This window comes from Falco punctatus (genome assembly GCF_963210335.1).
Source record: "Falco punctatus genome assembly, chromosome: 7".
Taxonomy (NCBI): Eukaryota; Metazoa; Chordata; class Aves; order Falconiformes; family Falconidae; genus Falco; species Falco punctatus.
Window position 1 is genome coordinate 50,484,204 of NC_137587.1, and position 14,082 is coordinate 50,498,285.

General features: G+C 42.3%; 2 protein-coding genes across 5 annotated transcripts in view; both read left to right on the plus strand.

Annotated features, from left to right (window-relative positions):
- The window catches only part of TBC1D2B (TBC1 domain family member 2B), a 48,097-nt gene extending 40,835 nt beyond the window's left edge, over nt 1-7,262 (plus strand). Inside the window, exons 10-13 of the mRNA XM_080395564.1 lie at nt 616-733; nt 1,433-1,618; nt 2,963-3,084; nt 6,064-7,262. Coding sequence (XP_080251690.1) covers nt 616-733; nt 1,433-1,618; nt 2,963-3,084; nt 6,064-6,259 — 622 coding nt within the window. The 3' untranslated portion in view covers nt 6,260-7,262. The remainder of the gene's footprint in view (nt 1-615; nt 734-1,432; nt 1,619-2,962; nt 3,085-6,063) is intronic.
- A 2,870-nt stretch (nt 7,263-10,132) lies between these two features.
- The window catches only part of DAPK2 (death associated protein kinase 2), a 60,566-nt gene continuing 56,616 nt past the window's right edge, over nt 10,133-14,082 (plus strand). For all 4 annotated transcript variants that reach the window (XM_080395607.1, XM_080395608.1, XM_080395604.1 and 1 more), the window contains exon 1: nt 10,133-14,053. The gene's annotated coding sequence lies outside the window, so the exon portion shown is untranslated. The remainder of the gene's footprint in view (nt 14,054-14,082) is intronic.

Here is a 14,082-nt window from a genome sequence, read left to right on the forward strand (position 1 = left end):
TTTGTTTCATAACAGTCATGGGAACAGGAAAACTAGGAATGTTGGGGTGTTTATTTTTTTTTTTTTCCTTCCTACTTTAAGAAATTCTTAGAACATGCTTAGTCTGGAAAATTTTAGAGCTTTTTCTTTTCCTTAAAGACAGTGGTAGATAAAGACAGAAGTATTACTTTATATCCATTAAGATAAATGTAAGTCAACTTGCTAGAAAGGATTTTTCTAAACTTAAAATAATTTTGTGTGAAATGCAAGAACCATCTGTTCTTTTTCTTCCTCAATAAGGAAAGACAAAAGTCTGGGAATCGGAGCAGTATATTTAGGTTTTGGAAGCTTCTCGTTATTTTGGCTTAGTTCCAGAAAAAAACAGCTTCTAGCAAAACACTTTACCTTCGCCTTTATCCGTTTACTTATTAAACTGAATAAAAACACTTGGTGTGACTGAGAAGGCATCTCCTTGCCCCATCTTAAACTTCATTAATGGTTTTGCTGTTTAGTGCTCTCCTGTTATACGTTTATTTCTGCTAAACAGAAACAAAGGCTTTATTGTGATTGTTCTTAATACATTTTGTGATACTATAATGATCTTTTTTTTTCTCTCCAAATAAACCCTGTTTTTAGATTGGCAGCAATTGCGCTTCTGTACTTGGAACAGGAAGATGCTTTTTGGTGTCTAGTAACAATAGTGGAAGTTTTCATGCCTCATGATTATTACACTAAGACACTGCTAGGATCTCAGGTATGTGCTCTGCAAAAACAAAGCCTGGTCCTGTAAACTGCAGCCAGTCAAAAACTTGGTAAGTGTCTGGTCAGCCTTTTGGGGGAACGGGTTGTGACAGAGGTGAGTTCCAGGCACCAGGACCCTTGTTTAGACAAGGTTTAGACTGAGTATAATGCTGGAATACCTGCTTGGAGCTCCAGTCCTTAACCCCTCTTCTGATTACTGGTTTTACAGTGTTGACTGAGCCGATTTATTGTTTCCTTCCTCAGAATTGCGGGGGTGGGGCAGTTATGGGCTCTGGAAGAGTGGGGGTGAGAATGCATTATGCAGTACTGTGAACAACATACTCTAGCACTTCCAGGTGATGCTCTGGTACGTGCTGCCTCCTTCCTCCAAGTCTTCCCTCAGCTTGTTCCGGTGCTCCTGCACCAGGGCAGCACTAGTGACCTGTAGCAGGAACACAACATCTGCGTGTGAGGAGCCCTGTGAGATTAAGGAGGGTGTGGATTAAGAAGCAAAAGGTTGTGTCAGCAAGGGTGGTGTGCCTTGGGGTGGCCAGGTATGCTTTGGGTGGATCTGGCTTTGAAGTGTTAACTAGACAGCCCTAGGTTTCCTGGTTAGCTCTTGACTTGCACTTACAGATTGGTAACAGCCCTACTTTGAATGAGATGTGTTGGAAAGGTAGGAGTGATAACATCATATTTCTCATCTCTTTAGGTTGACCAGCGAGTATTCAAGGATTTAATGAGTGAGAAGCTTCCACGACTCCATGCTCATTTTGAACAATACAAAGTTGACTATACTCTCATAACTTTCAACTGGTTTCTTGTGGTATTTGTGGACAGTGTCGTTAGTGACATCCTTTTTAAAATCTGGGACTCCTTCCTATATGAGGGACCAAAGGTGAACTGAACAAGCTAAGTTTTTTCAGTTATTGCCTGGTTAACAAAACACTGTGGTGTTACTGAGTGCAGGGTGGAGGAAGGTTGTTTCACAAGAAACCTGTCAGTTAAAATCACTGGTAGGAAAAGAGGGGAGAAAATGTGCATGAATAACCAGTCAAAACTTTTTCCATTTTATCTGTGTTTTGCAAGTTGAAAGCTTGAGTTACGTAGAAGAATTCTAAATGCTAAGTATTTCCCTTTCACCGCCCATTGCTTTAGGTTTGAAAAATAAAGCTTAGGCAGTGCTGTTTACTCCTACATGCAGCTGTCAATCAGTTTTAAGTAATTATATCAAAATGAGAGCTACTCTTATAAAGAAGAAAGCTTAAGTGAAGGAGGGAAAAGTTAGAAGTATTGAAGAGGTGTAAGAATCAGTTGTAACAAAGTGCCAATGTTTAACTTGTCTTCGCAGCAGCTACTTGTTTTATTTCTGCAGACATTTCAAGTACAACTGACAGTGACTGTTGGGATTCCTATCATTAAATTAAGGGGTGGGGGTGAAAGAATTTTCATGTGTTCTGTACTTGTCAAATTGCAGTGAAAGAAAATCGGTGCAGGAAAAAAATCATTGTATTCAAACACAGTAATAACGACAGCAGATGTTGTAGGCAATTGGAGAGAACAATAAGATGAGTAGACAAAATCTGTGTGTTAGTCAGATTTCTTGTTGGTCTCATTTGGTCTCATCTGAGCATTCGAACACACAGTGGTATCTTGGTTGTGTGTTGATTCAAATCAGTTTTAAGCATCGTGGTATGTTGTGAAGGCAGCCAGGTACAGACTGACAAAGTTCAGAACTTACTGATGCCTTTTCAGAATGAAGGGAAATAATGCTTCTTCCAGCTCGTGCCAAAGATCATTGACAAACTGGTATCGTAAATTCCTTCAGCATCAGTCCCCCGGTGTATTGGGAAAATTCAAGGCATTGGAAAACAACCCGTTTGAAAAGCAGAACTTAATTTTAGCTCTGAAGCAATTTAATGAATACATTCAACAGGCCCGGTAGTGTTTGTTTTACAACTGAATTAGGCACTCAAAACTTCAAAAAATTTGTATCCTATAAACCCAGTATTGTTTTCTGGATAGAACGGTAGAACACCTTGGTTTCAGGCTGCAACAGAAGTTTTTGGCAGCTTTTGGAAATGGGGGACAGGGAAGGGAGATGGAGGGAGGTGTGATGAGAAAGTGCAAGTGCAGCTTGTAGGAAGACTAACGCTTTTCCTTTGAGTTTATAATGGATAACTGTGAGAATCGGTGCATTCTGTTCTTACAAAGAACCAAACATTGTATGTATTTTTATCAGGTAATATTCCGATTTGCCTTGGCACTTTTTAAATATAAAGAGGAGGAAATCTTAAAACGGCAAGATTCAATGTCCATTTTCAAGTATCTTCGCTATTTCACGCGCACTATACTTGATGCCAGGTGGGTGACTCAAACTTGTGTGTCATTGAAAGAGTTGGGGGGCACAGAAATGGTCTGTTGTGGGGTTTTTCTTGTTTTGTTTTTATCTAGATCTTAATTTAGAAGCAACTAGAGATGAAATTGACTACTAAGATTTCTCATGAGTAGTTTCATCTAGCTGCGACAAAGGCACAAGTGATGAATGTGTAACTGTAAATTTTTAGGTATGATAGACACTGCTTTGCCATGTTGGTCTTTTTTAGCCATTGTATCATGGTAGTAACACAATAATTTCAACCATAGGTGAAGTCTTCCCTTGCACTGTGGATGCAACTTAAGTTGTAAAATGTTTTACAATAATACTTGCACCAGGATGTGTTTTTATTTAAAAACATGAGCTATGACCCACTAAATTTAGATCTCTTATGCATCATCAATACATAGGCTAATGCCACATAACTCCAGCTGATTTTAAGATATACTTTGAACCAGCAAATAAATATAAATTAGATACTCTTCTGTTCTTCCAGCCTTGCATAGGAATTACAGTTTCTAAATTAGGGTCTAGTGTTTTTAGGTTCCTAGTTTTAAGACCATAGAGCAGCAGATTAATCTTAAAAAGAAAAGCTCTGTTGGGGTTGATTTAATGTCTGAACATGTTTTGCATGGATACTGGAACTCACTGATTTAGAATGTAGTAATTATATACTGGAATATGAGGTGTTTGTTTTTTACCATAATGAAATCCCTGTGAATTTAGGTTTATACTTTGGCTCCTACTGCAAGAGAAGTTAAAACTGAATAGCCTTACTCTGTGCTTGAAAAGGATTGCTGGGACTGATGCAGGGGGAATGTTCTGCAAGTGATTTAAATGGTAAAAGTCTTGATAACAGATGTTGCTTCCTCTGCTGAAACCTCTCCAAAATCTCCTGAGGGGGAGTTGCGTGGTGCTTTGTATTTTAGCATTCCCCGTTTTGATTTAAAAATGCTGGGCAGTTGTTGTACTCAGCTGTTTGTGACCAAAATAAATGCTGACTCTTGATTCCAAATCTGGAAGTGAGAAGTATGTACTTGAGTTTTGGAAGAGCGTGCACGTATTTTTAACAGAAAACAATTAATAAAACAAACTTGGGGATATTTTATAATTGATAAATAGGCTATTTTATAGCTTATAATCAAACGTGTAATATGTAGTATCAGTAGTACCACAGCATTACTGCCAGAAACCAGAGACTGCAGAAGAAAAGAGGGGGGGTGGGAGAGGGGAGAAAAAAAATTCCTTTTGCTTGTATCTAATTTTAACAAAATTTTGATATTTAATCAGAGCTGCAGATTTGGCTTTCCCTTCTTTTTCCAGTTATCTATCAAATGATGCCTTGGTTCTCCTGTCTAAACTTTCTGGTGCTGAAATTACCTATTTTAAAGATTTCTAATATTGCTGGAAGAGATCTCATTTTGGTGTTAACAAAATGAGCTAATTGAGTGTCTTTTGGCAGATGGCGAGTTCAGGTGAGGACAGAATTCAGTGCATCAGAGATATTTACAGCACAAATATGCTTTGTGCTGGTCTGTAAATATCTGTTCTCATAGGATTTTAAAAGTTGGAGTTGAAAGTAGTGATGTAGGGCCACCTAGGGGATATGAATTTGCCTGCTAGAGCTGATAAGCATGAGTCAACTTGCTTGGTTTGCTATTCTACCATTTTGTACAAGTTTTACAGCATCAAAACTTAAACAGTACAAAAGCATGTAGAATGATGCCTTTCCTGATACAGATAAAAAAATAATCTTGTAGAGGAAAAATTCAGGATTATTTCCATAGAATTTGTGGACATCCTGAATGGGTCAGAAAATTATTTTGCACAGAATTTATAAGCTTAACCTCTCTGGAAAGACTTTTCTCCACTAGACATGTGCGTAATTATACTCTAGGTTATAGTATGTCATAGTTAGATTTTTCTACAGGTGAAAGTTGTGTTCCAAAGCATGTTACGCACTGGCAGAGAAGCTGTTGGAATACATTCTCTTTATAAATAGCAGGAAAATGTTCTTGTTCACCCAAAAATACAAACCTAGGGAGAGCTTACCCTTAAATAAACTGTCCAAATTTCTTAATATCTGTGTTCTGATTAAGATAATATCAGATCTATTAATCTGATAACTAGAACAAGTTAAATTCCAGTTCCCCTTTTACTCTTAGTAAATAAAGAGGTTTGGGGTTTTTTTGGTATAGATCAACAGTAATGATGTAGTTAACTCTCTTTGGCCTGATCAGGCAGATCAGTTATACTGGTTTTACTGTGACTGAATAATAGCATGAGGCAGCGTGACTCTGGCAGGGTGATAGATACTCTTGTCATGTCTTGCTATGCAAGCTGACAAGCTTCAGTTGACACTAGCTCCAAGGTGTCTGTGCTCCAGCCAGCAGAATCCCAGAGCTTTCTCATTGTATGGTCAAGTTTGGCTTGTACATGTGTTGTATTGTCCTTGTCTGTGTCTGTATTATCCCAGGCTTTATCTGGTCTCTTACATGACTTCTTGGATAACTTGAGAGCTGACTGTCCTGGGATTGAGTGAGGTTCAGTGATTCCATGGAGGAAGTTACCCCGTCTGTGCTGGGTTAGCTGCGTGTACCAAGCGTTCAGTCTAGCCCATGGAGCTCTGGTTAGCAAGCTTACGGCTTCGATCAGTGTTGTCAGGGCTGTAATCACTATAGTGTTAGATAGAGTTTGCAGGTGGCTTTGTGAACTGTTTTTGATTAAAAAAAAACAACAAAAAAACCCTCTGTGTTTGATAACACTTTATCACTTGAAATAACTTGAAAACAGAGCGCTTTACAGAACTCCCTTGCAATACCAATAACATCTGAGACCAGTCAGGTATGTGAAAGAGACCAGGGGTATCAGCCACATACTACATACTGATATGGATGAAGTACAAAACTGATTTAAAAAAATACAAAATATGAATTATTGTCTTTTAACGTTGTGCAATCTTACAGGAAACTGATTGGTATTGCTTTTGGAGACCTGAATCCTTTCCCGTTACGTCAGATCAGGAACCGGAGGACCTATCACCTGGAGAAAGTACATCTTGAACTAACTGAACTAGAAGCCATTCGTGAGGATTTCCTGCGTGAGCGAGAGACATGTGTAGAAAAAAGAGACCTTATTAGTGATGATGAGGAGGATAGTTGAAACTACTCAACATAAACTTTTCTTTGGGATCATGACCAAAGTGAGTTAACCTCCAAAACACTTTATTAATCCTGTCAAACAGAATGTAAATTGGTTGCTTTTGGAAATATGCAGGACAGATTTCCAAACCCCAGCACTTTCAAAAATACTGCTTTGTATGGAGGCCAAACATTTCTGTTTACATTTATGTTCATGGAATTGTATGTAGGGCACTTAATATCTGTCTCGGTTTGGTCAATCAGCTGAATTGCCAGTTGTTTTCCCACAGTGCACTGTTAGTGCCTTTATGTGAAACGGTAGTAAGGGAAGTCCACACTCTGTTTACTACATTCATCGCCATTCCATATTTTTTGATGTAATTGTGGGTTTTTTTTGTAGTGCAGGTTCACTGTGGGAGGACATAGTTTTTTTGGTTTCAGGTTTGTTTGACAAATGGCTTTCATCATGTTGTCCTTGAATAAACTAGCCATTCTTGAGGTCACAAACTAGAAAAGTATGGAATGAAGCACAGGAGGAACTTTTACATTCCTTTGTCTTGTCCTGAAGTGACATGAAGTGGATCATCAAAGAGAACACTTGAACTTATGTACCTAAAGTAAAGGTAAAATAAGTACCTATTTGTCCCTGAATGTTCAGTGTGTACTGAAACAGTGAGATCAAACATCATTTATGCTTTTCTGGGCAGCTGTATCGATAAAGTTTCTTATTAATGCAAAGGAGTTTATAGATAGAGTTCTGTTTAGTCAATTTTATTTCTGTTGACTTTTTTGATTGCAATGTCTTAAAGCCACAACCAAAACCCAGCTGTTATGGAAGAAGAATGGAGCTTGTCACAAGAGTACCATGTTTCAGTAGCTAACTGGTTGTGTATCTGTTAAGACTTAGTGCTTGTTTTTGTTTGGGGTTTTTTTTGTGTTTTGTTTTATTTCAAAGCTTCTTCCTATTTAGGACTGAAAATAAGATAGTCTTGATCTTCAAGAAGAAACATAGCATTCTTTTTGCATGAATGTGTAACTATTGTATGATAGCAGTAGCAATAGGATTCCTAAAACAAATATTTATTAATCAGAGGAGCCTAAAGGTCACAGCATGCACACAGAAATTCAGGATCCTTTTGCAGCAGTAAAATGCAATATTCTTTTAATGCGCTCAGCTTTGCTGTGAGCATTGCATGCACATCCTACGAGACAGCTGTAAGGAAGCGTTTGGGTGTTCAGCTGTAGCATTCCTGGCTAGGGAGGTGTGACTGGAGGCCACTCGCTGTCATTTGATGACTAGCAAGACTCTAAACGGTTATAAGGACGAGGAAGGTTTCTCTCTTGTTGGTTATGATCTGGACTGTTGCAGTGTTCTTTCCTGAACTGTTAAATCTTCAGGTTGTTGGGTTGACTTAAATGTTGTGTCTGGATGCGTCATGCTAAAACTAGTGTTCAAATAAGGCATCAAATGGCTCAGCTCTGGGGAAGTGGTTAATTGTTAAAAACCAAAACTGGTGGTCGGGAGCAGTCAAGTGCATCAGGCTTCTACTTTGTGTGTTTTCTCACGGGTTTCTGAGAACAAGTTGAACTACTTTATCAGATATACTCATGTAATTGTTTTCTAAAACAAGTGTGTGCAGAGAGAAGTCCTGCTTCTGTTTCGCAGCACTTTTTTTTTTTTTTTTTCCCCCCCCCCCCCCCCCCAGAGAACGTATTTGTAGCCTTCTCTAAATAAGCATATTATCAGTCAGTTTATCTGGAAGGGAAGTATTTAATCAGTGGTGAACAATGTAACTTACAGGACTACTTTTGATATAAAATGTATGCTTCTTCTTATACGACACATAATTTTTATTTAGTCAACAGATACTTGCCAATGAGGGGACACATGGTATGATCATCCTGATTTGTATCTTGTCTTCTAAAATGTCCCCTACCTTGTCTATTGTCAGCAGTAGTTTGGGGTTTTTTATTCCCTAGTTACTCTTGATTGTGTACTTGAGTTTATTAGGCAGGTTTTTTCATATTATTGCATGTACTGTATTCTTTTCTTACTTACAATCAGTGTTTGAATATAAAAATAGGACCAGGTTTTCTAGTTACACTGTCTTGGTTTTGAAAGAGCTGGTCTCTAAATCAGTCTGTAATGTCTACTTTTTTTTGTTTTAATCTTGTTTTCAAGTCTTAAAAGAAATCTTTCCAAGCTGAAGATCTTCCTTCCAGTGGCAACAGTAGAGATGTTAAGAATTTAGAAGTATGTACCCACCCTATTCCTACAGGTCTATTATTCCTGGGTTTCAAGTCTTTGCTATGAACTAGTCCTGTGACTTCAGGAGATGTTTCTAGACCTGAAGTCTTCAGGTTGCAAGTTTAAAACTAACTTTAGGGCAACTGTTCAGGAAGTTCTCTAGCTGACAAAACATGACCTGCAGTGTTACAGGACCATTTGATTTTTTACAGTTGTGCTGATGGTTAAATTTGTGTGTGTGTTGCTGTGTTTCATTATATAAGTTGTAACCCAATTGTACAGTAAAACTAAGTAGCTCAGTTTCTTAAGCCACTCTGTGAATCTTAATACATGAATGTTGGGAAGCTTATGGAAATCACATTGGCTCTGGGTATTTTGTTAGCTTGCAAATGTGAAGTGAGTTGATGCTGTTACACTCAAGTTGCCAGTGAGCTGCTGGCTTCCTTTTGTTAAGCATCATTACTGATGCCTTAGTTAAAAGATCAAAAAATTGCAAAGGCATCTAACCTCTGGCCGCTAGAAGTCTGCACAGAACAAAAATGAGACACACGTAGCAGGAAGCAATGTCAAGGGGAACTTGCCTTGCTGTTGCAAATGTTTTTGGGTGGTTATTAGTCTTCTAGTGGTGCTTATTCTGGTAACTTTGAGGAGTAGTAACTAGTTAGGGACATGCAAGATACACAGGCAGTATTTAAACCCAATGAAATGAGCAAAACCACAGTGTGACTCAGTGGCCTGGGAAAGCTGAACTGCATGGATACCAAGTGTTTGTATTCAGGGGTAAACTTCTGAACAGTGCGTGAGGGTTTCACATTCATGCCAGCCACTTAGCAGACCTGCTAATGCAAATACAGACTGCTAAGGCTATGTTCTACCTTCGAGGTCATGCATGTATGTGCAAAGAGTTCCTTACACATGGTTCTCAGTATATGTGATGTAAACTAAACCACTAAGTTGCATCTTGCAGAATATTCCTTCATCTTTATACATGTATGCATGGCTTTCCAGTGAAACTTCTGTTTACTTGTTTAAAACTTTCTTCTGTTAAATAGGCAAAAAATTGGTGCACTACATCTCTAGCTATGAAAACTGCACAGTATTTCAGCTTTACCTGTACATGTGTACAGGTGGTGTTATCATCCAGTGTTATCAGTTTGTTCAGTGTCTTTTTTTTAAAAAAAAATCAGCTATGTAATCAATGAAAAGGGTTTTTTGTTGCCCTTTAGGTGTGTTCTGTGAGAGATTCTCCCTTTCCCCTCAGTCTTTGTAAACATGGTAAGATATTTCAGCAGAAAGGGAAAGATTTTTTTTTTTCTTCCTTAAGACATCAGGAATGAGTGAATGGTCTTACATTTGACAGAGTTGTATATTCAGTCATGCTTAACTGAGAAATGGAAAATTAATCCATCTCATGAAATTGTGTAGCTGTTTAAGTGAATGTTCCCTTAAGTGCCATGTTAGAAATCAGCAATATGCGGTACAAGAAAATTGAATCACAAAACATAAGTGATGTTATTTTCATAAAGATTGATGTAAATAAATTTATTACTTTACAGCTTGCTCTGGTTCTTTTTGTGTGTGTGTTCATAACATGCAAATAACTGCAGGTGCCATCAGAAGAAAACAGTATTAAAGCTGGTGTCTTTGTCTGATAAGCTGATTTGAGTCTATAGAGGAACATACATGCAAATTTGGCTTTGAAGCATGAAGACGTGAAGTATTAGAAGTGTTGCATGCAGGTGATGCTGACTGGTGACTTGTGGTTGGTGTCCTTGGCTTCTTGGGAGGGGAGGGGAGGTGAAGTTGACAGGGAGCAGACTTCCTAAAAAACACATGTATTCGTATGACACCAAAAGCCTCTTTAGTAGTCCTGGCCACTGATGTTCTCCTAAAGCCTTTGGTAGCCAAGTGTGTAATTTCAGCTCTTTGAAAACTTAACAATATAGTGAATTAATTTGGAAATCTAGCCTCAATGTCTGTCTTTCAGATATGATTTTTATATTTTGGAGCTACCTTGATTCACTTGAAGAGGCTGTCGGGTATCTCAGGTACTTCAGATAACTTAATGGCTAAATGTTTCTGAGGGAAGAAAAACAAGAGTTGAGACATCTCTTTAATTGCGTGTCCAAGCAGGTCATTCACAGTAGAGGTAAATAGTGCACAGTCTTTGTCCTCTGTATCTGCTACAGGATGGGAAGCTGTTAAAAGTAGATATTGGCACAGAGAGGGACTGCAGAACAGGATAGAGAGCAGCAGCTGAGGCAGAACATGACTATGGTCTAAGGACCTCCTGTCCCATATACCAAAAACTTAAGCCAAAGGAATAAAAAGAAAATTCTGGGAAGAGAGTGTGTAGGGAGCAATGGTCTTGCTTGCAGACACTTGGCATGTTTAGCGTGAGGAGGCTGTGTTGCCCTAGCAGCTGCTGGGGCCTGTTAAAGAACAGCTGAGGCTCCTGTTTCTTCCTTGGGACTGAGCTGGAGACATCTGCTCTCCGTGGAATTGCAACAGGGATGCAAGTGTGGCTGATGCGTATAGCTGATGTATGTTGTTAAATACCTTACTCCTAGGAAACGCACTAACTTAGAAAGGACAAATGCAGCTCACCTGCTCTGAACTGAGACCAAAACCTGCAGTGTCACGCTCTGTTCTGGGTGTCTCAGAAGTGCAGAGAACACGCTGAAGTCTCCTGGCATTACAGTATATCAGGTGTTCGTTCTGTGGGAGTCTTAGAAGTGCTAAACATAGCTTCATTATCTGCTGCTCCTTGACCTCGCTGGAAGCAGAACCCATGTAGTGCTGAAGATTTAAGAATTCCCACACATGGAGTACATTCACTTAGATAATGCAAAGGAAGGGAGTGCTCTGCCTTGGAAGTTTGCCCCCTGGAAAAGAAGGTAAAAGGTTCAATCACAAGGAAGTTAGAGTGGTATTTTCATCATGATGTGCTGCAGAAGCCATGCTTCTCTACAGTGACATCCATTACAATGCTAGCTTTGCAGTGGGTTAGACTAGAAAGCAAAACCAAGGACTGGATGTGATATTAAAACCACAAATAGTTATTGAATAAGAAAATTCTGTCCTCTACCCTAAACTAGCCTGGGGTGCTGTAAAGAGAAGTAATTAAAACATTCAGCACTAGAATATACCTGGTAAATAAGGTGTCTTTGGCCTTAATTAGGATTTTACTGGCCTTAAGTGACTGCATCTTGCCTGTGTGTTTCAAATGAATGTACCTTTGGTGTGCACAGAACAGCTGGATGTCTGCGGTGAGTTGCCTCAAAGGCTTCAGGCTTGAGCTGATGAACTGACTCAGTGATGTCTTCAGGTGCAGTGACTGGTGATTAAACTGTGGAATAAGCTCTTTACCTGTTTTTCTCAAGTATTTACACCTTACGCCCACCCATGCCCCTTGGAACATAAGGTATGGGCTTTTTTATCACTTCCTAAAGGAGACTGGGGGGTGCGTGGCTGGAAGTTGCTGTGCCGTTTGCTTGTGCTGCCCGCTTCAAACACTACTCAGCTTTGAGTTTTCTTTCCTGTTCATGTCCTGTATGCACTTAAAGGCTTTTGCCCTGATTGCCAAAGGTGTTACGAAGAAGTCTGAGTTAGTGCTTTAAGGGTGAACAATGAAAGAACCATGTAAGAGCAACACCTTACTTGTGCATAACCTGTGCTTTGGCTTGCAAACCCTATGGATGTAGCGTCAGGGATGAGATTCAGTCTACTCTTTGCTCTTGGAGACCTTGCAGGGCTGGCCAGCAGATATTAAATCAGACTGGGGCTGTTCAGGATCTGGTGCTGATTTGAAAAGCAGTTGTGGTCTCTCAGGGGCAAGCTGTGCTGCTTTGTCCCCTTGCTTCCAGCTGGGAGTGAACCGAAGAGGTGGCCTTCGTGTGTCCTTTCCTCGAGAATTTTGTAGGAGGATTGCTGTGACTTTCACATGATCATACCACGTTGCAGAATGAAAGGTGAGGAATGAAATATCTTCATTTCCTTGGCAAAGGGTTCTGAATTCTTCTGCTGCCCTTTGAAACCTTTACTGTTGCTCCTGCTTCCTGCCCTGTGCAGTATCAGCTGCAGCCACTGTCCTCCTGGAGCTGGGAGAGCTGGGTGGACCCCTGGGCTGGAGCCCCACTCCTGGGGCAGGCGAGTGGGGCACAGGTCAGTTGTCCTGGCTTGGAGCAAGTCTGAAACAGAGTTTAATGGCAGTAAGAGAAAGCGCTGCCTTTAGGCACTTGCCGAGTATAAAATTACTTTAAAATTCATCTGTCTTTGCAACTTGTTGCAATGGAAACAACTTGTAAAATAACCATATATAAATAGGCGTAGCTTTGTGTTATCTTAACTGGGTGGAGGATGGGAAGTGAAGGCAGCCTGGCCTTCATATTTGATTTTGAAGGTGTGAACAATGCCACATCATTCCTCATTAACAAATGTTGGATATTAACTCACCCAGAAGAATTTAAGGAGGCCAAACGGTACTTACTTCAATTACTGTCTGCCAAATAAAGAGGGAGAAAATCTAGTTTTACAGGTTTGGGGAACCTTTTTAAGACAGAAGAATAAACAGATGAAGGATGTCAGTGGTGGTGGCCAGCGCCTGGTCTGGGGCAGCTTGGGGCGCTGTCACGGTGGGGTTGGGGATGCCCAGGAGGACCGGCTGCCCTTGCCTTCCTTCTGTGAGGGGGGATTCTCGAACCAACCGGCAATTTCACCGGGTAACACTGAGTCTGCGACCACACAACATCGACCTGTGTTGAACACAGAACAAGGCTCGTGCAAATGAAGCGCCTCTGATGAACGTCCCTCTCAGCCCTATTTCCTTGCCGTTGCCTTCGTGTGTCCCGAATCTCCCGGAGCCGCGGAACCAGGGTCCCCCCTCCGAGGGCTCCCGGCACCCGGGAGAGCCGCGGGGGGCTGAGGGCGCCGGGGGCCGAGCCTGTGCCCCCGGCCGGGTGGGGCGATGCCAGCTGCCGGCTGTGCCCCGGCGGCCCCGGCGGCGGTGCGGTCCGTGTGCCCGGCTGAGCCCGCCCCGGTGCGGGGCGCCCCGGCTGGCGGCGGCGGGGTGAGCGGGCCAGGGCAAGGCCGCCGCGGAGGAGGCCGCCGGTGCCCGAGGCGAAGGCGGAGCTGCTGCCGGTGCCTGGGGCGGTGCTGGAGGGAGGAGCCACTGGGGCGATGGGGGTCGGGGGTCCCTCCGGGCACGGGGCAGCGCGGCCCGGGCTGTGCCCCGCGGGTGGCGGCCGCCCCTGCGGGCCCGGAGCGCGGTGGGCGCCGCGGGGACACCCGCACCACGCGGGGGCTTTGTTTCGCCTTCTCCCTGCGGGCGGGGGGCGCCGGGCCCTGCCCCGGCCCCCCTCCCCCCCCAGGCCGACCCCCCGCCGCCGCGGGCCCGCCGCTCCTCAGGGGACGCGAGGGGGCGCGGCGGCCCCGCCCGGGCAGCCCCGCTCCGGTGAGCGGCCGCCGCCGGCACCGCCCCCTCGGCCCCCGCCCGCACAGGCGGCGGGGCGGCCCGGCGGGGGCCCTGCGTGCCTGGGCGGCGCCGGAGGAGCCCGGCGGACGCGGCCGGTAAGTGGGCGCTGACCCCTCTCTCGTTC